This window comes from Pelophylax lessonae (assembly GCF_965119305.1).
Source record: "Pelophylax lessonae genome assembly, chromosome: 9".
Taxonomy (NCBI): domain Eukaryota; kingdom Metazoa; phylum Chordata; class Amphibia; order Anura; family Ranidae; genus Pelophylax; species Pelophylax lessonae.
This window is the reverse complement of record NC_138776.1, coordinates 229,656,813-229,682,324: the sequence shown is the minus strand read 5'-3', so window position 1 is coordinate 229,682,324 and position 25,512 is coordinate 229,656,813. Positions and strand designations below refer to the sequence as shown.

The following is a 25,512-nucleotide window of genomic DNA, read 5'->3' as shown; positions in this document are numbered from 1 at the left end:
GGGGGGGGACACTACTCACCATACCAACAACATTCAGGTGGGTGCCACTCCGGACAGACTACCTCTCCACTCGGGGTGGGGGTGCTGACGACCAAGGGGCACGCTGCGACTCAGGCCAAACCAGGTTGTATGCGTTCCGGCGAGGTGTTTCACTCGCTGACCAGTCCCCATCCATTGGGGCTCTGTCGTGTCGAGGCCTAGCGCGGGGCTACAACCTGCACACGCTCGCTGGCCGGACTGGGAGACCTTAAGGATATAGGATAACCAGTCCGAAACCCAGTCCGGCTGTTTAGCTACTCCTAAACTAGGCAGAAAAATTGAATGGGTGTATGGCTGCAGGAACTGCCCCATAGGCTTGGTAAAGATTTTTCCTGCTTAGTGTCCTACTGTAGGTGGCAGCATACCCAATGATTAAGAAGAATATGGAGCTGCGTCTGTCAATGAACGATAGAAAAAAAAAACAGAAGGCTGTCCAGTAATAAGACAACTTAAAGTGAACCTGGGTTCAGACTACATACACTACAGAATCTATTTATTTTGACCAGGCAGTAGAAATGCTTAAAAACAAATCCTCATTCATATCTCTAGTAAAAGAGGGATTATAGAGAGTCTGGGACTTAAAATATACCCCTGTTGTCACTTCCTTATATACTCAAAAAGGAAAAAATTTGTACCAAAAAAAAAAAAAAATGTAATTTTGTTAAATAGAAATTAAAAGCATATAGCAATCAATGTCTTTGAATACATCACAGAAACAAGCAATCTGTATCTTTCAAAAGGTCTATACTTTTCGCGGATATACCGCTTCTTCAGGACCCACAAGAATTTGAGTATTCAGAAAGCTTATTCACAATCATAAAACATGTGTACAAAGAATAAAAAAAAAAAAAAACAAACACAATGGAATATCACATTAACCACTTCCCGCCCGCCCTATAGGCAAATGACGGCGGGAATGTGGTTGAGTTATCCTGACCGGACGTCATATGACGGCGGCAGGATAATTCCGCTCTGGGCGCCCCCCGGGGGCGCGCAGAGCGGCTATCGGTGATGCGAGGTGTCAGTCTGACACCCTGCATCTCCGATCTCGGTAAAGAGCCTCTGACGGAGGCTCTTTACCATGTGATCAGCCGTGTCCAATCACGGCTGGTCACATAGTAAATAGGAACAGCCGTTGATGGGCTTGCCGTTGTTCGTGCCTGACAGGCACGAGTAAAGGAGCGCCGATCGGTGGCTCCCCTGACAGGGGGGGGGGGTCGGCACTGGTAATCAGATCATTGATTACCAGTGCAGACCCTCGGGGGGGGGATGCCACTAGATCCACCAGGGATGCCCACTATGACCCCAGGGATGCCCACTATGACCCCAGGGATGCCCACTATGGCCACCAGGGATGGCAATCAGGGCTCAGGGAGCCCCCCATTGCCCACCCCATCAGTGCTGCCCACCAGTGCCCTCCCTATCAGTGCTGCCCACAAGTGCCCATCATTGCCATCCTTAAGTGTTCGCCCACCAGTGCCCATTATTGCCCACCGGTGCCGCCTATCAGTGCCCATTAGTGCCCATCAGTGCCGCCCGTCAGTGCCGATCAGTGCCGCCCATCAGTGCCCATCAGTGCCCACCAGTGCCGCCTATCAGTGCCCATTAGTGCCCGTCAGTGCCACCTATCAGTGCCCGTCAGTGCCACCTATCAGTGCCCATCAATGCCGCCTATCAGTGCCCAGCAGTGCCGCCTATCAGTGCCCAGCAGTGCCGCCTATCAGTGCCCACCAATGCTGCATATCAGTGCTACCTATCAGTGCCACATATCAGTGCCTATCAGTGCCGCATATCAGTGCCACCCCATCAGTGCCACCCCATCAGTGCCTCCTCATCAGTGCCTGTCAGTGCAGTCTCAACAGTGCTCATCAGTGCAGGAAAAAAAATATTTATTTACAAAATTGTATAACAAACAAAATTTTTTTTTTTTTTTTTAAACTTTTCGGTCTTTTTTTATTTGTTTAGCAAAAAGTAAAAATCGCACAGATGATCAAATACCACCGAAAGAAAGCTCTATTTGTGGGGGGAAAATGACATAAATTTGGTGTAGGTACAGTGTTGCATGACCGCGCAATTGTCATTCAAAATGCAACAGCGCTAAAAGGGGAAAATTGGCCTGGGCGGGAAGGGAGGGAAGTGCCCTGTATTAAAGTGGTTAACATAATACATAGGTACAAGTCTGAAATCATTTTACAAAATACTGGTGCATCTCATAAAATTAGAATATCAAAAAAAGTTAAAATTATTTCAATAATTCATTTCAATAAGTGAAACTCCTTAATTTTATACAGATGTGTTACATACAGAGTGATATATTTCAAGCATTTCTCTCTTTTCCTTTTAAAGATTAAGGCTTACAGCTAGTGAAAGCCCAAAATTCGGTGTCTCAGAAAATTAGATTATTGCAGAAGACCATTAAAAAAAAAAAAAAAAAAAAAAAAAAAGGATTTTTAATACAGAAAGGCTAGCATACTGAAAAGTATGTCCATGTGCAGTACAGTATGCACTCAATACTTGGTCGGGGGCTCCTTTTGGATGAATTACTGCAACAATGTGACATGGCATGGAGGCGATCAGCCTGTGGCACTGCTGAAGTGTTATGGAAGCCCAGGTTTCTTTGATAGCAGCTTTCAGTTTGTCTGCATTGTTGAGTCTAGTGTTACATCTTCCTTCTGACAATACCCCACAGATTCTCTATAGGGTTTAGGTCAGGAAAGTTTGCTGGTCAATTAGGCACAGTGATATCATGATTATTAAAACAAGTATTGGTACTTTTAGCAGTGTGTCCTGCTGGAAAATGAAATCAGCATCTCCATAAAGCTGGTCAGCAGAGGGAAGCATGAAGTGCTCTAGAATTTCCTGGTAGAGGGCTGCGCTGACTTTGGACTTGAAAAAACACAGTGGCCCAATACCAGCAAATGAAATGACTTCTCAAATCATCATGGATTGCATTAATGCCAACTTGGTACATTTGGTTTGGGTGTATAGCAGGATGTTTTTAGACATATTTCCACGGTTACGTCATTTCCAGTTGCACACATGCAGTTTGGGCACCCTCCTAATACACCCATGTGTATATACATGTAACCTAGCTTGTCCATCTCAGGCAGCCCCTTGTTGGCGTGGGCGCCATTCTGCTACCCCAGACCTGCATTTGGGGGGGGATAGCAGAGGCCCGCCAGGATGGCATGGATGCCTGTGAGTTCAATTACTGACCCCAGCCACAACATAACCTGTGGCCCTTGGAGGACCCCTGTGGGGTATATTATGGACCACCCTTTGTGGGCTGTTCCTGTCTCAGCTTGAGGTTGAGAGTCTAAAGAGTCTAAAATGTTGGATGTCCAGTTTGGGTAACAGGGTTTGTCTTGGTAACAGTTAGGTTGAAAAAAAGACCATCTAGCTCAAATAAAAAAAAAAAAAAAAAATGGGGGGAAACCCCCCACCCCCCAGCCCACAAACCATACAATCCCATATATAAAATTATATACCCACAGTGGATCCAGAGGAAGGTGAAAAACCCCAGCAAAGCATGATCCAATTTGTACAAAGGAGAAAAATGTTCTTCCTGATCTCCCGAGAGGCAATTGGATATTCCCTGGATCAACTTTACCTATAAATGTTAGCACCCAGTTATATTATGTACACCTAGGAAAGAATCCAGGCTTTTTTTAAAGCAATCTACTGAGCAGGCCAGAACCACCTCTGGAGGGAATCTGATCTACATTTTCACAGCTCTTACTATGAAGAAACCTTTCCGTATTTGGAGACAAAATCTCTTTTTCTCTAGATGTAAAGCGTGTCCCCTTGTCATCTGTGATGCCCTTAAAGTGAACAACAAGTTCACTATATTGACGAAAATCAAATAGATGGTGCCAATACGATAAACTCAGTAATGCACCAACATCCCCATAATGTACAAGAAAGGGCAAAAATGGGTATCTTGGGACTTTAACGGTGCATAATCACTTAGGCCCCTTTCACACATACGGTCCGTTTGTCTTCTATCCATTGAGGGATGAAAAACAGACATCAATGCATCTCTATGTAAAAACGGATGACAACGGATGATTAGTTAACATCTGCTTGCATCCGCTTCCGTCAATGTCCATTTTTTGGAACGGATGAATGCCCTATTTTTCATCCGTCAAAAAAACGTATCGGACGAAAAACGGACCGTTTTTGCATTGGTAGTGGATGTAAAAAAAAAAAACAAAAAAAAAAAAAAAAACGGACGATAACGGACAAAAACAGATGTAAAAATGACACATTTTGACGTGACTGAACTGATGAACTGAATGGACTGTATGTGTGAAAGGAGCCTTAGAATGTTAATTTAGTCAATGCACATAGTTTTAAAAAAATATATCAAACAATACTGCGTACTGTGTTAAAAGCGCTCAACTCACAGACATCAAAACAAAGGCAAAGATACATTAAGGGTCCATTCACACTAGCGCGACTTGTCAGGCGACTTGGTCGCCTGACAAGTCGCGGTCGGTCGCCTGCCATTGATTAGCACAGGACCCGTTCTAATAGGAGCGACACAAGTTGCTCCGACTTAGAAAAAGGGTCCTGTACTACTTTGGGGCAACCTGGAGGCGACTTGCATTGACTTCAATTATATGAAGTCCGTGCATGTTGCGCCGAGGTCGCAGTGCACGCTGTGCACCGCGACTTCATAGGTCGCCCCAGCAAGTCGTGTCGCCCCTGTCTGAATGGACTCAAAAAGATACATTAAAAAACCCATGCCATAACAAAGGGCATGGAGTATATAAGTTGGTCCTGAACGCTAAATGATTTTGACCAGTTTCGCCAAATCAGGCTTCTTCAGAAAAGCGTAGACAAGGGTCCCTCTATTAAGTAAAACATATACATGTCAAAACAGAAAAATAAATGCATTTTAAACAAAGTTATACATTGATGCAAATACAAATAAGCTTCTGTTCATGCATTTTGACCAATATCCACCTGGTGAGACACCTAAGTATTGAAAAGACTGATCCATACCTGTAAGTTGGAGCAGATATTGAAAAATGAGGATGTGTGAGCCCAGATTGTGGAACCCAGAGTTCCAGGAGGCATGCAGGCACGGCCACTACTGGTCTCCCGCAGAGGGGGGGGGTAGTACAGGAGCCAATACTATGAAGAGCATACCTAATAAAGCACATGAGTATTCAACTAGCCCAAGTTACTGGGTAGAATTTACTACATTTGAGAAAAATAATGAATATTACTTACTGGGCCAAAACATTTGGTTACATTCAGCACAGAAAGAAAGAGGAGTATTATTTGGTCACAGTCTAGGCCGGGTTTGTCACAATTAAAGCAAGGGTCAGGATATTCTCAATTTATACAAATTTTTCTTCTTCCTCACCAGGACCAAAAAGTTCAGAAAAATATAAAAAAAAATAAAAAGAAAAATAGGAAAAAGAAAAGACCCCCTCCACAGTCCATTGCAGGCAGGTGGCAGTGGGCAGGTATGGAGCCCAAAACAATATATCTGGGTATATACTTGCTACAAAGGAGGCATTGAGTATTATAGCAGGGATTGTCCACCTGAAATAAGCACAAACCCAGGTGCATATAAGTAAATGAAGAAAAAAAAAAAAAAAAAACAAGGAGAAAATGTATCACAGAATAGCTTCCATAGATCGGAAAGCAGCAAATCTGCTAACCCCCCATCAAGGTACTTCCACACATACAGTTTGCCACAAACTGCCAGGATTTCCGATCTAGACCACAGCCAAAAGAGCGTCTGCTGCATACTGGGGATCATGCTCCATTTGAACCCCACTCCACTTTGCAGACGTAAAACGATGAGGCAAAATGCGGACGTGACAGGCTGGACGGCGTCCTGCGCCGCCGGAAGACAGAGACCAGCCGCCACCCATCTCCAGTCAACTCCGCCCACAGCCACTCCCCCACACCAAACGGCCCCACGGGAGGAAAAGGGGGCGGAGCAGGAGCGGGCCTGTCACGCAAATCATGTCTCCAGCGTCACAAGCCCATACAGCCTAAGGGGCGGCGCCCAGGCCTGACACGACAAGGTTGCCATGGGAGCCCATGACGCCTCGGGCGTCTGTACGGGGACCACACGCAGCCATCACCTGCATTACTATATTGACCCCTATATATTTGTTGATCATATTCCCCCTCAATCTTCTCAAGAGAATACATTCAGTTCCTCTGATCTTTTCTCATAGCTGAGCTTGTCAATGCCTCTTATCAGTTTGGTTGCCCTTCTCTGCACTTTCTTCAGTTCCCCGATATCCTTTTTGAGAACTGGTGCCCATTGTTTTTTTTTTGGTACCCTTTCTATGCTGCATATTTGAGTATAGCCTCCTAGATGGGTTACATTCCTATTTATATTTCACCACAGATGACCATAAACTGGTGGGGTCTTTGATTAGTACAATTTGAATTACTCTTGCCTTGCATTTTATCTACCCATTTACTCATCTCATTCATCCAGAATTTATCGACTATAGCTTCTCACCATCTTATGAGTTATAAATTGCCAATCTATTATAAGAGCAAGTAAGGCATGCAGAGATTGTGCATGCTTCAATTCATTATATTGCCTATATATTTTTCTGACAGTGGCTTCACTTTTATCTTTGCCTATACAGTCTAGACCTTTGGACAATCTGGTCATTCACATACCTTATATCCATGTGTTATCCTCCCATAGACCAGCAGGCAAAGAAAGCTAATGACGCTACCCCCCGTTTATCTCTGCATCATTTTTTTTTGTGTAAGAGTTTTTATATTTTATTTAATAACCCCGACCCGCCACCTCTTTCTCCCCCATTCTGTTTTGTATAGTCAATATCATACATGAGGAATGTATAAAATATATGGATCTTAGATCTGTATCTATGTATTATGTTAATGTGATATTCCAATATTATGATTCTTGTTTTTTGCATTCTTCTTTGTAGACTTGTTTTTATGATTGTGAATAAGTCGAAAAATAACAGTGGCCTATTGGCCATCATCCATAATTGCGTAATTAACAAAAAAGAGAGATTGGATTTTTAAGGCCACAAAAGGAGGGGTGATCACAATTGTATAAAATATACTTTTTACTGCATCCAAAAAAGTTAAAAATCATTTACATGAGACGAGACAATATAAAGTAAGATTGTGAATAAGCAAATTCTTGAGGGTCCAGAAGAAGTGGTATATCCGCAAAACACGTGGATTTTTTGAAGGATACAGATTGCTTGTTTCTGTGATGTATTAAAGCAAAGACATGGACGATTGCTATACACTTTTAAATTGTATTTAATAAAATATACAGTTTTTTTATATACAACATATTTTCTGTTTGAGTATATATGGAAGTGACAACAGGGGTATATTTAAAGCCTCAGACGCTCTATAATCCCTCTTTTACCATATATTGGGATGATACCCCAAGTCACTTTATCATTGGAGTAATTGAAGCCATGCATCCCACGTTCATTTTTTTCAATACATTTATTCATAACTCTAGTTAAAGGCACATTCACAGTGGCCTGGTAACTGCGTTTAAGTGGAACTTTAGCCAGAAAATTAGGTCCCATTTGATCACTTCATTCTGGCCCCTTTTGCAGGTATAGCTATGTAAAACATTACAAATAAATGCCTATACAGTTTAAAATCCAGTAATACACTCACCCTGCTTTGCACATGCGCAGTTGCTCTCCATTTTTAGGCACTGCTGAGTTTGAAGAGGCCAATCTGCTGATAGCTTTAAAGCAGAACGAAACTGACCTATACTTTACAGCCAAGGAAGCTGCTTCTGTTTGATCTGCAACTGCTATGGTGCTGCACAGGTGACCAGTTGTGACACCAGCAATTTGATGGTTTGACAGTTAGCAATCTCATCATTCCAGGAATGTAACTTTTTTTTTTTTTTTTACACTGTTAAATAAATGGATTTAGCTCCACTATATGATTTGCTGCTGTTCAGGGGCTCTGGGCTTCAGCAAAATGCCAAACTCTGCCAAGAAGACACAGGAGCATTGCTGGAGGCAATTTACTGCACATACTAATTTTTGTAGCATAATTATGTGGAATGTATGCTTCTGGTATGTTCCTGGCTAAAGAACACAATTTCTTTTTTTTTTTTTTTTTTTTTTTTTTTTTTTTAAATCAAGAGGTTATGGATAAATGCCGCTTTAAAAAATTTTAAAACATGCACTGGGGATTTCGTTTAAACCTTGATAAACTTTTTTTTGAGCTCTCAACCGGGTAGCTGCAAGTGGTGAACAGGAAATATACACTGTGTAGAAGTTTGTCTTCAAAGTTCACAATAGAGCTCATTCATTTGAATGAGCTACACAATGCACCACAACTGACTAGATATTGTGCATGCGGGATCCTTAGCTGGGCAGCGCATCACAAGTGCACTGAGAAGGTGTGTTAGGATGCCATTCTGAATAAAGGGCACAGCATTACTGTGTTTTACAGTAGTGCACCCATTACTGCAGAACATTGGTGTAAATGGGCCCTTGGCAGACTGCAAGGCAACATAATGAAAATGTTTCCAAGTTATCATAAAACGGAATTAAATCCAACTTTAGATTCTTTGTTGTGATTGTGGAGAATTAAGTGATATAAAAGTGTGTCTTGCCTACAGTCAAGCATGGTGGGAGTGTCATGGTCTGGGGCTGCACGAGTGCTGTCGGCACTGGGGAGATACAGTTCATTGGGGAACCCTGAATGCCAACATGTACTGTGACATACTGAAGCAGAGAATGATCCCCTCCCTTCAGAGACTGGGCCGCAGGGCAGTATTCCAACATAAGGACCCCAAACACACCTTCAAGATGAGCACTGCCTTACTAAAGAAGCTGAGGGTAAAGGTGATGGACTGGCCAAGCATGTGTCTAGACCTAAACCCTATTGAGCATCTGTGGTGCATCCTCAAATGGAAGGTGGGGAGCAAAAAGTGTCTAACATCCATTAGCTCCGTGATGTCATCATGGAGGAGTGGCAGAGGACTCCAGTGACAACCTGTGAAGCTCTGGTGAACTCCATGCACAAGAGGGTTATGGCAGTGCTGGAAAATAATGGTGGCCACTTTGGGCCCAATAAGGAGATTTTAACTTAGGAGTGTACTCCGTTTTGTTGCCAGTGGTTTAGACGTTATTGGCTGTGTGTGGAGTTATTTTGAGGGGACAGAAAATTTACACTGTTATACAAGCTGTACATTCATTACTTAACATTGTAGCAAAGTGTAATTTTGTCAATGTTGTCACATGAAAAGGTATAATGAAATATTCACAAAAATGTGAGGGGTGTACTCACTTTTGTGAGATACTGTATGTGTGTGTATATATTCTATATAATTTTTTAATCTAAATATATGTGAGTTAGTGCCCGTTCACATACGAGCGACGCTACTTCCCGGGGCGACCTCCAAGATCGCGGTGCGAGCAGCGCGCCGCGACCTCGGAGCGGCCGCCACGGACTTCATATCATTAAAGTCTATGGCGGTCGCCTCCTGGTCGCCCCAAAGAAGCTCCGGACCCTTTTTCTAAGTCGGAGCGACTTGTGTCGCTCCTATTAGAACGGGTCCGCAGCTTCCCTATGGAAGGCGACCTACGGCGACCTGTGAGGCGACCAGGTCGCCTCACAGGTCGCCTTAGTGTGAACGGGGACATACTGTATATACATACACATTATAATATAGATCACACATACACACACAGCCTGGCCAAAAAAAAAAAAAAAAAAAAAGAAGTCGCCACCTGGAATTAATTAGGTCAGCGGACGACCTGAATATACTGAATGACCAGGTTATTCCATCAAATGGATTTTTTTCTTCCCTGATGGCATGGGCATATTCAAGGATGACAATGCCAGGATTCATCGGGCTCAAATTGTCAAAGAGTGGTTCAGGGAGCATGAGACATCATTTTCACACATGGATTGGCCACCAAAGATTCCAGAACTTAATCCCATTGAGAATCTTTGGGATGTGCTGGAGAAGGCTTCGCACAGTGGTCCGACTCTCCCATCATCAAGATCTTGGTAAAAAAGGATGGAAAATAATCTTGTGAGAAGCTTATCGAAACAATGCCACAGCGAATGCATGCTGTAATCAAAGCCAACAAAATATTAGTGTGTGACCTTTGTTTTTGGCCAGGGTGTGTGTGTGTGTATATACAGTAGGGCTGAGCGACAGTCGATGTGATATCGACTATCGTTCTGCGGGCGTGGGCGATTTTCATATCGCCGAAGACACGATATTGTGCAGGCAGCCGACACAAACGAGTTTCCCCTTGCTTTCGGCTGTGATCGGAACTCCGCCCCTCCAGCCCGATGCAATCCAGCCCTCCCAGCTCTGCCTCTAGTCTCCAGCCGACCATTACTCCGTCCTGCTCCGCCCATTGTCTCTCCTGGCTGCATCGGGGGCGCGCACGGGGGCGGGATCAGGCTGTAATGTGTTGTAAATAGAGTCAATGGAGAGACAATGGGCGGAGCAATGGTCGGCTGGAGACTAGAGGCAGAGCTGGGATCACAGCCAAAATCAAGGGGAAACTCGTCTCGTGAGGGAGGGGGAGCGCTGTGTCAGGTGTAGTACCGGTGATGAGAGGACGGTGACGGGGATCCTCCGGTGTCCGCTATGGAGTTTGCAGAGCTGATCAAAACCCACCGGTTGGACAAGGTGGTCCTGTACCGATCCTTCCACCCGCCAGTGGGTGGGACCCTGTGCCTGACGGGTCACCATCTGATCCTGAGCTCCAGACAGGACAACAGTGAGGAGCTGTGGCTGCTCCACTCATGTCGGGCTGTGTTCTAACTTCTACCTCCTATCACCACTGAGTCCCGACTCTGCCTAATCCACAATGTCAGTGTCTTCTGCATTCCACCCAGAGAAATATTGCGATATATATATATATATATCGTTGAAAACCAAAATATTGCAATGTACTTTTTTTTCCCCCAATATTGCGCAGCCCTAATATACAGTATCTCACAAAAGTGAGTGCACCCCTTACATTTTTGTAAATCTTTTATTATATATTTTGATGTGACAAGACTGAAGAAATTACACTTTGCTACAATGTAAAGTAGTGAGTGTACAGCTTGTATAAGCCCCGGTTCACACTTGTGCGTGTGCGGGGTTCGCATGTAATGTCGGAGCGCATTGCTCCGACATTACATGCAATCGGCTGTGCGGTGCGAGTTTAGCCATACAGTTTGTATGGCTAAATTCGCACCGCAGCCGCTCCAAACACGCACAGGGACCCTTTTTTCTAGCCGCATCAGGATCGGATCGCACAGCGGTTCACACTTGTGCGATCCGATCCTGTGCGAACTGCACGATCGCACTGCGATATGCGATCAAACTGGGGGTGTCGTTAAGATTTAATTGACACCCCCAGCGTATCGCATATGGCAGTGTGAACTGCCGGGGGTGCGTGTGCGATGCGGGAACAGGCTGCGGATTCGCAGCCTTCCCGCACTCGCATAAATGTGAACCGAGGCTAAGAGCCGGTTCACACTACTCCGACTTGGGACACGGCTTGTGTGCCCTCAAGTCGCCCCAAGTCTCTTGTCATCACAAATTCAATGTAAATGAATGCACTACTGAAGTCGCTCTGACTTCAGAAAAGGTTCCTGTACTACTTCAAGGCGATCTGTATCCGACTTGTGCACATAGACTTCAGTGGGAGTCGCCTCTAAGTCGGATCCTTATCTATTTTCAAGCGACTTTTTATCAGACTTTCCAGGAAGAAGAAAGAGATTAGCCAGGCATTCCCCACAGACAAAGTTGCCCATCATGTAAGTCTCTTCAAAGTAGTGCACAAGTCTCTTCCAAGTCTCTAAACAAGTCTCTTCAAAGTCACGCTAAAAAGTCACTCCTTCATGGGGCGACTTTCTGGTCGTGGTAGTGTGAACCGGCTCTAACAGTGTAAATTTGCTGTCCTCTCAAAATAATAACACACAGCCATTAAATGTCTAAACCGCTGGCACGTCTAAGTGAAAATGTCCAAATTGGACCCAAAGTGTGGCCACCATTATTTTCTGGCACTGCCTTAACCCTCTTGGACATGGAGTTCACCAGAGCTTCACAGGTTGCCACTGGAGTCCTCTTCCACTCCTCCATGACGACATCACAGAGCTGGAGGATGTTGAAGACCTTGCGCTCCTCCCCCTTCTATTTGAGGATGCCCCACATTTGCTCAATGGGGCTTAAGTCTGGAGACATGCTTGGCCAGTCCATTACTTTGATCAGGGTTTGTAGCATAATCTTCTTTCTTCTTCTTTGAAAAAAAGACAAACAAATGCGGAGAGCTTCTCAACCGTGACCATCACCTTTAGGACATTGTTGAAAAAACTGAGATACTTCCTGTATGGGAGAGGTTATATGGGGGGGGGGCCTTTTGTCTGATTGGTTGCCAGTGTCAATTCACCTGTAGGTGGCGTATAACCCATGTAGTAATGAACATGGCTGCTCTGTGTCCCATGAAGTACGATAAAGACATGTGGATTAAGTGCCCTAGAAGACAGCCCCAGCATGCTGAAGAATGGGTAGGCCCCATTTTGTGTAAATGGTGGGGGGGTGAGATAAGCCCTATGCCCTTGAACTGAATGATTTGATCCCTTAGTGAATCTAGGATCTTAAGTGGGTAATCCCCCAGGTCCTCCCAGTCCATCTCAGGGGCATCAATGAACAATAAGGGAGTGTTTGGGTAGACTGTGGATTTGCAGATATAGCTCACAGGTGTGTCCTGCATTCCAGGCCAGAAGAGTAGTATGCATAGATGGCGTTCACGCATACGGAGCTCTGGGACCTCGGAAGGGGCCTCCACTGAGTGCAGAGTTCCAAAGCCGTGGACAGATTAGTGAGATCCTGATTAAGCCACCAGGGAGCAGTGACCAACTGGGTGGCTCTATCTATAAGATTTGTGGCGGTCTGGTACAGCTAGACCTCCTTGAGAGATGGGTCACATTAAGCTAGACAACTTGAAGGGGGGGGGGGGGGGCTTGGACCACATAAAAAGAACAAAAAACATACTATGTAACTGCATGAAAAAACGATTTGGGAATCCCTGTTTAGAATCCTGAAACAGTTAGCCAAATTTGGGAAGGATTTTCATTTTCAGAAGATTAACAAGCCCTAAAAGGGTCAAGGGAAGGTTCTCCCGTGCTTTGAATTTAGCTTTAACACATTGAACCACAGGAGTCAGATTTACTGGAAAGTAGCTAGTGGTGTCTAGGGCAACCCTCACCCCAAAATAAGTAAACGCAACTGCCCATTGCAATAGCAAATGAGGAGAGGCCCCACTTCTGGCAGCAGGGTTGATAGCAAATAGCATTGATTTCCACTCATTTTTGTGTTTATTTAAAGTCAGCAGCTACAAAAGTGTAGATTGCTGACTTTTAATAAACACACAATCACCTGTCCCACGGTCCAGCAATGTGGCCACCCGAAACCTAGCTTCTCTCCATCTCCTCTCTGCCGGCATTGCAAGTGTGGGCTTCCAGCTGTGCGCAGCGCCACCCCATTGGTCGGGCAATCTTCTGGGACTTGTGACATGTCCTAGAAGATTGCAAGGAGGGAGGGGGAGAGGAGAACTACAAAAACTAGGTACCTGTCACCCCCCCTTTTGGGAGGGGGGTGGGAGGAGTGCTTAAAGAGGAACTTCCCCTTTTGGGTGGAGCTCCGCTTTTAAATACGGAAAGGCTTCTTCACAGCAAGAGCTGAGAAAGCGTGGATTAGACTCCCTCAAGAACTGGTTCTGGCCAGCTCAGTACAGTGTTTAACCACTTTATGACCGCTCACTGTGCCTCTACTGCGGCACAGTGGCTCGTTATCGTCCAGCGACGTAGTACTACGTCGCTGGACTCCTCCCCTTGTGGGCGGCGCTCGCGCGCCGCCGGAGGCTCGCTCCCGCTGTATTCATTCAAAGCGGGATTCGGGCCAGGTGAGGAGCAGCTGCGATCGCCGCTGCTCTTCCCCGATCGTCGGGGAATCGAGTTTGGAGATCCGCCCACTTGTGTAAACAGAGTGGGCGGATCTCCTAAGTGACAGACAGGGTCAGATTGCAGGGTTCAGCATAGCTGAACATGCGATCTGTCCCTGTGTCACTCAGTCACCTCCCCCCACACACGTTAGTAAGCACCAGGCATACATTAACCCCTCCCTCTCCAATAATCCAATAAAATTAACCCCTTCGCTGCCAGTGTCATTTTTACAGTAACAGTGCATATTTATAGCACTGATTACTATAGAAATGTCACTGGACTGTCTGGTACCCCCAAAAGTGTCAAAAATGTCAGTCAAGGGTCCGATCTGTCCGCCGCAATGTCGCAGTCCCGCAAGCAAAAAAAAAAAAATTCCCAGATCGCCGCCATTACTCGCTAAAAATAAAAACACCAAAAATGACAGAAATCTTTCCCTTAGTTAGTAAACGCAATAACTTTTGCGCAAACCAATCAAAATACGCTTATTGTGATTTTTTTTACCAAACATAGGTAGCAGAAAACAAATTGGCCAAAAATTTTAAATAAATTTTGATTTTTACATTTTTTTTTTTGGGGGGGGGGGAATTTCATATAAAAAAAATGTGAAAAATATTATTTTTTCAAAATTTACATTTTTTTTGTTTATAGCGCAAAAAGTAAAAATCGCACAGGTGATCAAATACCACCAAAAGAAAGCTCTGTTTATGGGAAAAAAAGGACGTAAATTTTGTTTGGGTATAGCGTCGCACGACCGCGCAATTGTCAGTTAAATTTGCATAGCGCCGAATCGCAAAAAGTGGCCTGGACGTAAGACAGCAAAATCCTCCGGTGGTAAAGTGGTTAAAAAATTGATCAGCTTCTGTACAACCAAAACTACTGGAACATTTCCACAGAAAGGATTCCCCTATCCACCTTAAACGTGTAGATTGGGGGAATTAGGTGATCCCCCCCATCAACCTGCTGGTTAAACCAAAAAATAAAATCTCACCATAAAGACAACTTATCACATGCCTTTTGCCTGTCATAAGGGATGTTTACATTCCTTGTGACAGCAATAAAAGGGATAAAAATAAAGCAACAGTGTAAAAATAAAAAAGCCAAACACACGCGTTGGTCCCGCATGGACACAAAACAACGAGGTATCACTGTGAATGACAGATCATTGGCAGTAATTCTAGAATCAAGTCTCCTATGTAAATCTAAAGTGGTAACTTGTAAAGGCTTTTAAAGTATCGCCTATAGATAGTAAAATGTATGCCGTTTGTCGCCGTTGCACTGGCGTGCATATTTTTAATCTATTTACTATTTAAATTGGGTTATGTATTCAAATAAGTGTATTTTCCCCAAAAAATGCATTTAAAAAAAAAAATTGCAAAACCCACAAATTTATTTTTGAGGGCCTCCGCTTTAAAAAATATATATAATGTTTGGGGGGGTTCTAAGACATTTTCTAGCAAAAATACTGATGGTTACATGTAAACAAAAAGTACCAAAAAAGGCTAGGTCTTCAAGTGGTTAAAGTAAAACATTTGTTTTCATTTTGAATAGAATATGGCATCTGTGTCCCATTGGGGTGATTTTACTTCACTTATTTGCTCATAGGAATTGAGAAGGAATCCCTTGGAGGGAGGCGCCAACTTCCCGGCCTTCAGGCTTTTAGGAGCTCCAAGTGGCATAGGCGTTTTTAAGCTGCAAAAAAAACCAGGGCCTGTGCGTTCTGACGACCAGCGTCTGAGCTGTAAAAACATCTGACACTGCTAAAGGCTGATTAACGTTGCTTATACAGCGTTAAGCCACGTTATACATTTTTTATTTTTATTTTTTTATAATGAAAAAAATCAATGGTTCCCTATGGGAGCCCATTAATTTGAATGGAAGTCATATCACAAGTCGGATCAAGATGATTTGACTTGTGGTGTGGCTTGCGTTTCCAGGATCTTAAAGGGGGAACTCCACGCCAAAATGGGGATAAAAAAAAAACGGCATGGGGGTCCCCACCAGGCCCTGGTATGGATTTTGATGGGAGCCAGACACTGAAAAAATGGTGTGGTTTCCCCCCTCCCCCCCAAGTTCATACCAGACCCTTATGCGAGCATGCAGCCCGGAAGGTCAGGAAAGGGGAGGGGACGAGCGAGCTGCTCCACCCCCCTGGACCATACAAGGCCACATGCCCTCAACATGGGGGGGGGGGGGGGTGGGTGCTTTGGAGCACCTTGTCTCCATGTTGATGAGGGCAAGGGCCTCTTCCCGACAACTCTGGGCAGTGGTTGTGGGGGTCTGCGGGCAGGGGGCTTATATGAATCTGGACTCCCCCTGTTACAAGGGGGCCCCCCAGATCCCAGGCCCCCTCCCTATGTGAATGGGTATGGGGTACATTGTACCCCTCCTACCCATTCACCCCATTAAAGGCAGTGTATGTAAATAATGAAAGGAGACGGTTTTGAGAAGTCCTTTATTAAAAATCTTCCTCCGGTCTTCTCCCCTCTGGTCCTCCTCCACCGATGTCTCCGGTGAGTATGCCGGCTCCGGTCTTTGCAGCGTGTTGTATAGCTATTAGGGGCGTGGCCTCCAGGTGACGTCACCTGGAGTCCACGCCCCTAATGACTATATAACAAGCTGCAAAGACTGGAGCCAGCATAATCACCGGAGACATCGACGGAGGAGGACCAGAGGGGAGAAGACCAGAGGAAGATTTTTAATAAAGGACTTCTCAAAACCGTCTCCTTTCATTATTTACATACACTGCCTCTAATGGGGTGAATGGGTAGGGGTACAATGTACCCCATACCCATTCACATATGGCGGGGGCCTGGGATCTGGGGGGCCCCATTGTTACAGATTCCGATAAGCCCCCTGCCCACAGACCCCCACAACCACTGCCCAGGGTTGTTGGGAAGAGGCCCTTGTCCTCATCAACATGGGGATAAGGTGTTTTGGGGTGGGGGGGTGCAGAGCCCCCCCTTGCTCCAAAGCACCACCCCCCATGTTGAGGGCGTGTGGCCTGGTATGTATTTTCCCCCTCAAGATCCTCAGAGCACAAGTTGCACCACAAGTCGGATATTTACTTCCATTCAAATCAATAGGCTGAAAGCCGTATCAAAGACGGCTCATAGGCAACCACTGATTTTGAATGGAGGCAGAAAAATGCTGCTAAAAGCCAACGTGGCCAAACGTGCAATAAGGCCAATGGAAAAAGCTACTAAAAGAATGTTTTTACAGCTGCTTTTTCCTGGCGTTAGAAGTGGCTCTGCAGCTCATTTTTTCTGACACCCTGTGTGCATGGGGCCTTAATGATAATGGTAAACAGGAAAAATGGAGAGGGTGAATCTCCCTAATAGAGACACAGAAAGCAATAAAAAAAAAACTAACGTGTTCTAATTCATCTCCACTCGGTTAAAACAAAACTTTTTTTTTTTTAAAGATATACTTTAAAGTCAATTTACAATAGTAAATACTATTTATCCTATGGTACATGCATTTGATATTTTAGGAACGTAGATAATAACAAATCAGGGGAACTCTGCCCTGGCCAGCTAGGTCCAAATCATTCTAGTATGGTGAGCAGCATTTTCCCCGCACGGTTTTCTGTGAATCCTATTCACAATTAAATGCAGCCCAGAGCTGCACTGCAGTGATCTGCGATAAAATGCAGAAATCCTACATTTTAAATGCAGTGCATTTGGACAGGATCACATGTACAGCAGTGCAGTGTCACTTTTGTAAACATCAAATAAAGTAAAGTGTAAAAAAAAATATAAAAATATGGGAGCTGTGTGATGCGCTGAATCGTGCACCACCACTCCACCCTCTACTGCTGGCCCAATGCAGCTGGAATGGACTGCTGCGGTTTACTGTGCAGCAGATGTCTGTTCAGTTGTGAACGGGCATTAAAGAGGAAGTAAACCCCCCCCCCCCCCCAAAAAAAAAAAAAAAACCCTGTAAGACAAAGGCATAATGAGTTAGTATGCAACGCATACTAGCTCATTATGAAATACTCACCTTAGAACGAAGCCCCCGCGGTGCCGCCCGTTTTGCGACAGGGCGGCCAACAAGTTCGGCCGTCCTTCTTCCTGGTTCGCATGCTCTGGCCACCTGATTGGCTGGAGGCGCGATTACAACACTCGCGCCGTTAACGGCACAGGGCTCTGAAGGAACGGCATAGGTGGCCGCTCCTTCAGAGCCCATGGGCCGATGAAGTCATTGGCTGCATTAAAAGTAAATATCTGCTTAACGGTGCAAGTTTAGGAGATATTCACAGTACCTACAGTAAACTTTTTTTTAAAGACTTACCTATAGGTATGAGTTCCAAGAGAGGGTTTACAACCTCTTTAAGACCGCATTCACACTGAAGCGGCACGACTTTGGGGGCGACCTGTGAAGTCGCGTGCACCGCGACTTGCACGGACTTCATATAATGAATGTCTATGCAAGTCGCTCCGAGGTCGCCCCGAAGTAGTACAGGACCCTTTTTCTAAGTCGGAGCGTCTTGTGTCGCTCCTATTAGAACGGGTCCTGGAGCACTGCATGGACCGCGACTTGTCAGGCTGACAAGTCGCGGTAGTGTAAATGGAGACTAAAGCCCCGTACACACGCACAGATTGTTGGCCAACTGATCGGCCAACTTTTGTCCAGTGTTTATTGGTTGAAATGTGCTCTAGATTTGCACTGGACTTTTGTTGGCCAACAAAAATCTACTTTAGAAGTGATGTCATGTGATGGTTTACTTTCCGTGTGTTTTTTCTTCTCTGAGCATGCCCAGTCTTGCTCATCTGATTTTTGTCTGCCGAAATCTGTACTGACTGATGCCCCATACACACACGCAGATTATCTGCAGACTTTTGTCTGCAGACTTACCTTTTCTATGTAGTGCAAGGGCCTGCCGGATTGCATACAAATTGAAAGTGTTTAGGTTTGACCTCATATTATATGGTTTTGGTAAGTCTGCAGACAAAAGTCTGCAGATAATCTGCAGGTGTGTATGGGGCATTAGGAACAATCGGCCGTTCTTTGTTGGCCAACAAAAATTTTACAGCATGCACACCAGATTTTTTTCGGCCGAAAATTCGCAGTTGGTTGTCGGAGGCATCATACTAACAAGCCTACAATCGGCCGATCGGACGTTGGCCAACAATTTACGGCCAACAATCTGCGCGTGTGTACGGGGCTTTAGTGAAAAGAAAACAATACATTAGTGTGAAAATGCAATGCTGTTAGCTCAGGAACGTAAATACATTTGTAACACTGCACCACAGGGAGAGAGTTCTGCAAATGTAGGCACACTGACAATATTTTCAGAGTTTCAGTGCCGGTTCACATTTGTGCGATGCGGGAACGCTGCGAATATACAGCGTGTTCCCGCATCGCATCCGCACCCCTGGAAGTTCACACTGCCATATGCGATACGCTGGGGGGGGGGGGGGGGGGGCAATTAAAAGTTAACGACACCCCAGATCACATATCGCAGTGCGATCTGAAAGTTCGCACAGAATCAGATCGCACTTTTGCGGACCAAAAAGAGGGACATGTGCGTGTTCTAGTGCGATTGCGGTGGGAATTCAGCCAGCTGAATTTGCACTGCACAGAGATCGCATGTCATTTTAGGAGCAGTGCGCTCTGAATTAGTGCCGGTTCACACTTCCGCGTGTGCGGCGATCGCATGTAATATCGGAGCGCACTGCTCCTTCATTACATGCGATCGGATGTGCAGTGCGAATTCAGCCATACACTTTGTATGGCTGAATTCGCACTGCACCCGCACAAAAGTCACACAGGAGGCATTTTTTCAGCCGCATCAGGATCGCATCGCACAGTGGATCACACTTGTGCGATCCGATCCTGCGCGAACTGTCAGATCGCACTGCGATATGCGATCAAACTGGGGGTGTCATTAACATTTCATTGACACCCCCAGCGTATCGCATATGTCAGTGTGAACTGCCAAATGTGCGTTTGTGATGCGGGAACAGGCTGCGAATTTGCAGCCTTCCCGCATCGCCCAAGTGTGACCCGACACTTACATGCGATCTCTGTGATCGCACTAATGTGAACCGCCACTCACACTTCTTAGTTTGTCTTCTTTGATCTCACTCTGGTGCAGTGCTACAGCCTGTGGGGGGAAAAAAAAGAAAATTGAGAAAACGAACAATAAATAATACTTCATTAAAGTGCATAAACAGAACATTTAAGTATTTACAATCTTTTTCTGCTGAAACAGCTTTTGGCCAGTTTCCTTTTTGTAGCAGGGTCGCTAGAAGTAGTGGAACACTTCTGCCTGGAAGTGTTGGTTCTATCACCCCTTCCCCCTCCCCCGGGCACACTGACTAGAGTTTGTTTACCCAGCCTATAAACTAAAATAAAGAGAATGTCATCTCTTTTAAAGCGGTATGTTAACTATAGGTGCAGCGGACAGCTCCAGGGAAACTGTCTGACGTGATACCGACATTCTAAGCATGCAATTTACAATTAAATTCTTCAATATATTTACCTCCAGCAACTTCCCTCGCCTCTCCGCTCTACACTCTCCGAGAAAAGAGCGTACCCAGTACTTCCTGCAAACCTGATTTTCTTCCGGGTTGTGCGTTTCAACAGCTGCCTCAGAGCTGTGCGTTCCAAAATCCTCTTCCTGAACATGCGTGCGTCTTACGTCATGCCGCACTTCCTCTTCCCGCGTGCCGCGATATTAGTAGCTTTTCTCCCTGTCAGCTGTTAAGAGTTTAATTTTACGTCCTCTCTCTGATCTCGCTTAGATTTACCCATACTGCGTCCAAATAAATGTTATTTGAGAGCAAGCCCCGCCTGCTTTTCCGTTACAACGTCGCTTGTTACAGTACAGTGCTAAATGGGAGGGCGCGCATGCGCAGTGGTTACCGCGTCGGTTTCCATGACGATGAATATAGAACACGGGCCTGCAGTTTGAGTTCCAGATGGCGCTCCCCGGTCCGGTTAGGAGGCAGCTGGATTCTGCGACACGAAATATATTTATTGGGGTTAGGAGGACCATGTCACCAAATGGTGAACTGACAGAGGCTTGTGGTGAGGAATAATGATCATTGCTTTGTGTAACATCAATTCTTTCAGGACTACAGATGCTGTTATCCATTATAAACGTAACCTAACAGGTGTTAGTCCTAACCACGTGACAGATTTTACCCCCTTTGGGACATTGTGGGGGTAAAACTTTCCACTTGACCCCCAGAAGGTTTTAACCCCTTTGTGACTTTGTTGGGGTAAAACTTTTCACTTGACCCCCTTAAGGTTTTACCCCCCCCCTCCCCCTTTGTGACCAGAGCGTTACCTTTACTGGTAATTGCTTGGTCATGTAACACTGTACGCAAATGACATTTTTATCTTTTTTCCCAAAATAAAGCTTTCTTTTAGGCTACGTTCATATGTGGGCGTAGCGGATCACGGGCAGAATCACCGCGATTCTACCCGCGATCCGGAATCATTGCAAATCGCGGGATGCCTGTGCGATGCCCGTGATTTGCAATGGCACCCCAAACGCTGTGCGAAGTTGCCGCGATTTGCCCCTGCCGAATCGCGATAACATCGCGCAAACAGAATCGCGTGATGCACAAAAGAAGCTCCTGAAAATCGCGGCAACATCGCACAGCGTTTGGGGTGCCATTGCAAATCACGGGCATCGCACAGGCGTCCTGCGATTTGCAATGATTCCGGATCGTGGGCAGAACCGCGGTGATTCTGCCCGTGATCTGCTACGCCCACATGTGAACGTAGCCTTAGTGCTATTTGATCACTTGCTATCATTTGCTATAAAAGCGAAAAAATACAGAAAAAAAAACATGCTTCTTTTCTCATGTCTTTCAAAATTAAGGTGACCCGATTTTTAAAATTAAATCTGGGGACGTATTTTTTTGGCAAATGGCACAGGACTACATAATACACAGAGCCTTGAGCACAGGACTACATAATACACAGAGCGCTGGGTACAGGACTGCATAATACACAGAGCACTGGACACAAGACTGCATAATACACAGAGCGCTGGGCACAGGACTGCATAATCCACAGAGCGCTGGGCACAGGACTACATAATACACAGAGCGCTGGGCACAGGACTACATAATACACAGAGCCTTGAGCACAGGACTACATAATACACAGAGCGCTGGGTACAGGACTGCATAATACACAGAGCACTGGACACAAGACTGCATAATACACAGAGCGCTGGGCACAGGACTGCATAATCCACAGAGCGCTGGGCACAGGACTACATAATACACAGAGCGCTGGGCACAGGACTACATAATACACAGAGCCTTGAGCACAGGACTACATAATACACAGAGCGCTGGGTACAGGACTGCATAATACACAGAGCGCTGGGCACAGGACTGCATAATCCACAGAGAGCTGGGCACAGGACTACATAATACACAGAGCGCTGGGCACAGGACTTCATAATACACAGAGTGCTGGACACAGGACTACATAATACACAAAGTGCTGGGCACAGGACTACATAATCCACAGAGAGCTGGGCACATGACTACATAATACACAGAGCGCTGGGCACAGGACTACATAATACACAGAGCACTGGGCACAGGACTACATAATACACAGAGCGCTGGGCACAGGACTACATAAAACAGAGCATTGGGCACAGGACTGCATAATACACAGAGTGCTGGGCACAAGACTGCATATTATACAGAGCGCTGGGCACAGGACTATATAATACACAGAGAGCTGGGCACAGGACTACATAATGCACAGAGCGCTGGGCACAGGACTTCATAATACACAGAGCGCTGGGCACAGGACTGCATAATACACAGAGCGCTGGGCACAGGACTTCATAATGCACAGAGTGCTGAGCACAGGGCACATAATATACAGGAGGTTGTTAGGAATAGAGTACAGGGTTCAGAGGTTTGCTATGCACAGAGGACATATCTGCCTGCAAATCCAAAGCTCACCTCTGCACCCTTCTCTCACAGATTATCTCTGCAGCCACCTCTTAGCTCTTCCCCCACAACAGCTAAATTCTCCATCTCTCCATGCAGCTGCATCAGCTCTGACCCCTTCTCCCCCACTGCCCTCACCTGTATACAAACAGACCCCCCCCCCCCCCCCCCCCCACCATCTGCTCTCCTCTCGGTCTCAACCCCCCACACAGTAAATTTTTGGCTCTGCCTCTTCTTCACTGAACAGCAGCAGGAGCGGCAGTGAGATCGTCCAGCAGGGGGCGTCTGCATCCAAGCCACCAGGCTGTTTCTCAGCCAGTAAGGAATGCCCTGTCTACATGAATCAGGCCCTGAATCCGGGGACAAAACTGGAGACAGAATTGGACCGGGGACAGTGTCCTCAATCTGGGGACTGTCCCCGGAAACTGGGGACGTCTGGTCACCCTATTGAAAATGGGAAGAAGTTGTTGTGTCTCAGACAAGTTCCAATTTTGTAGTTCCTGGCACTTAAGGAGCGGACGGACCCCAGAGAGATAATGGCACCAGTGGTCCCAAGGCTCCCATGGCCCCTAGAGGTCAAGGGGCAAACCAGTCTTTAACCACTTGCCAACCACCGCCCGACTATATACTGCGGTGGTCAGCCCCTCCCAGGCAAAGTGACGTACTTCTAAGTCCGTAGCCTGGGAGCCAATAGGGGGCAAGCGCGTGCCGCCGGGGGCCCGCTCCCGCCCCCGCTCGTTCCCTAAGAAGCCCGCGCGTGTGACCGGCGGACCCGATGTCCGCCGGTCACTCGCGATCGTCGGGTGGAGAGGGAGAAAGGCAGGCGGCTAATGTAAACAAAGCCGCCTGTCATTCTCCGCTGTGTAAAAGCACAGATCATACGGTCCTACTATGTAGGACCGTTGATCTGTGCTGTTACACACAAAGCCACATCCAATTACAGTAAGAAGCACGCCCCTAGGGACACACTTAACCCCTCCCTCTCCAATAAAGTTAACCCTTTCCCTCCCAGTGTCATTTTTACAGTAACAGTGCATATGTATAGCACTGATTACTGTAGTCATGTCACTGGTACCTTCAAAAGTGTCAAAAATGTCAGTCAAGGGTCCAATCTGTCTGCCGCAATGTCGCAGTCCCGCAAAAAAATCGCAGATCGCCGTCATTACACTTTACAAAAAAAAAAACAATAAAAATGACAAAAATCTTTCCCTTAGTTAGTAAACGCAATAACTTTTGCGCAAACCAATCAAAATATACGCTTTTTGCGATTTTTTTTTTTTACCAAACATATGTAGCAGAAAACAAATTGGCCTAAAATGTTAAAAAATTTTGATTTTTAATTTTTTTTGGGGAATTTCATATAAAAAAATCTGAAAAATATTGCTATTTTTGCAAAATTGTCGCTCTTTTTTTGTCTATAGCGCATGATCAAAAAATCGCACAGGTGATCAAATACCACCAAAAGAAAGCTCAGTTTGTTGGAAAAAAAGGACGTCAATTTCATTTGGGTACAACGACCACGCAATTGTCCGTTAAAGTCGCGCAGTGCCGAATCGCAAAATAGGCCCTGGTCAGGAAGGGGGTAAAATCTTCCGGGGCTTAAGTGGTTAAAGCAATCCAATACTGGGGCTTTTTCCAGGATGGAACCTTCTTTGAGATTTAAACCCCTCAAAGAAAAAACTCCCTCACACCCCCAATGGGGACAGAGGTAAACCATGGAAGGGTCCCCCGAGAGGACCCTATACCAATGGGGGTGGATGCACGACAGAAGAGGAGGTCACATGTGCTTCCCCCCATAGAAATTCTAATTCAAGAACCTATTGGACAACGGGTAAGGGTTCAGTAGATTATATGGGGAACTATAGAGGTCCCCCTAATCCACCAGGGGTGTCACATGAGTTGTACCATAATAGGTATGAACCTCTATATGACCCAATGGAGGAGGAGGATGAAACCTACGAATCCTCATATGAAAGTCAACTCATGACCCCCCTTAGTTCCAAACCCAAAGGTTTTTTAGGCAAAGGCCAGGGGAAAGGAAAAAGAAAAATAACAAGGCGGTGCAGGGGATGAAACTCCAAGAAAAAAAAGAAAAGATAAAATGTGAAGAGACTTTAAATTTGACTGGGATAACTCTTACTGATTCTGAAAAACGTATCTTAGGTAAAGGTTTGAACTTGAAGTTTGCACCCACTAAGACCCTGAATAAGTTTGAGATGTTTATAGACGTACAAAAATATTTCAGGAAACTCAATATGAAAAGACATTTTTTAACTAATGCTGCTGATAGGAATTGTGGACCCACTCAAAGACCCAATTATGTACATACAGGATTCTGTAGTGCTTACCTTTTTAACTCTCCTGGAAGCTAAGGGGGGTAACGTTTCAGTCTTTAGAGACTTGTTGCTCAAAGATTTGGAAGAGTGTAACTTCAAACATAAGTCTCAGGGGGACTTGATGGCAGGGGTTAAGTCTCTCTGTAATCGAAAGAATTTAATTAACCACTTAAGCCCCGGAAGATTTTACCCCCTTCCTGACCAGGGCCTATTTTGCGATTCGGCACTGCGTGACT

At 45.5% G+C, this 25,512-nt stretch overlaps 2 protein-coding genes across 2 annotated transcripts in view; one reads left to right on the top strand and one right to left on the bottom strand.

Annotated features, from left to right (window-relative positions):
- LOC309564560 (uncharacterized protein) overlaps positions 1 to 20,552 on the bottom strand; it is a 137,947-nt gene extending 117,395 nt beyond the window's left edge. Inside the window, exon 1 of the mRNA XM_082269206.1 lies at positions 20,492 to 20,552. The gene's annotated coding sequence lies outside the window, so the exon portion shown is untranslated. The remainder of the gene's footprint in view (positions 1 to 20,491) is intronic.
- A 324-nt stretch (positions 20,553 to 20,876) lies between these two features.
- Positions 20,877 to 25,512, top strand: part of TMEM17 (transmembrane protein 17) — an 88,077-nt gene continuing 83,441 nt past the window's right edge. Inside the window, exon 1 of the mRNA XM_082268506.1 lies at positions 20,877 to 21,039. Coding sequence (XP_082124632.1) covers positions 20,931 to 21,039 — 109 coding nt within the window. The 5' untranslated portion in view covers positions 20,877 to 20,930. The remainder of the gene's footprint in view (positions 21,040 to 25,512) is intronic.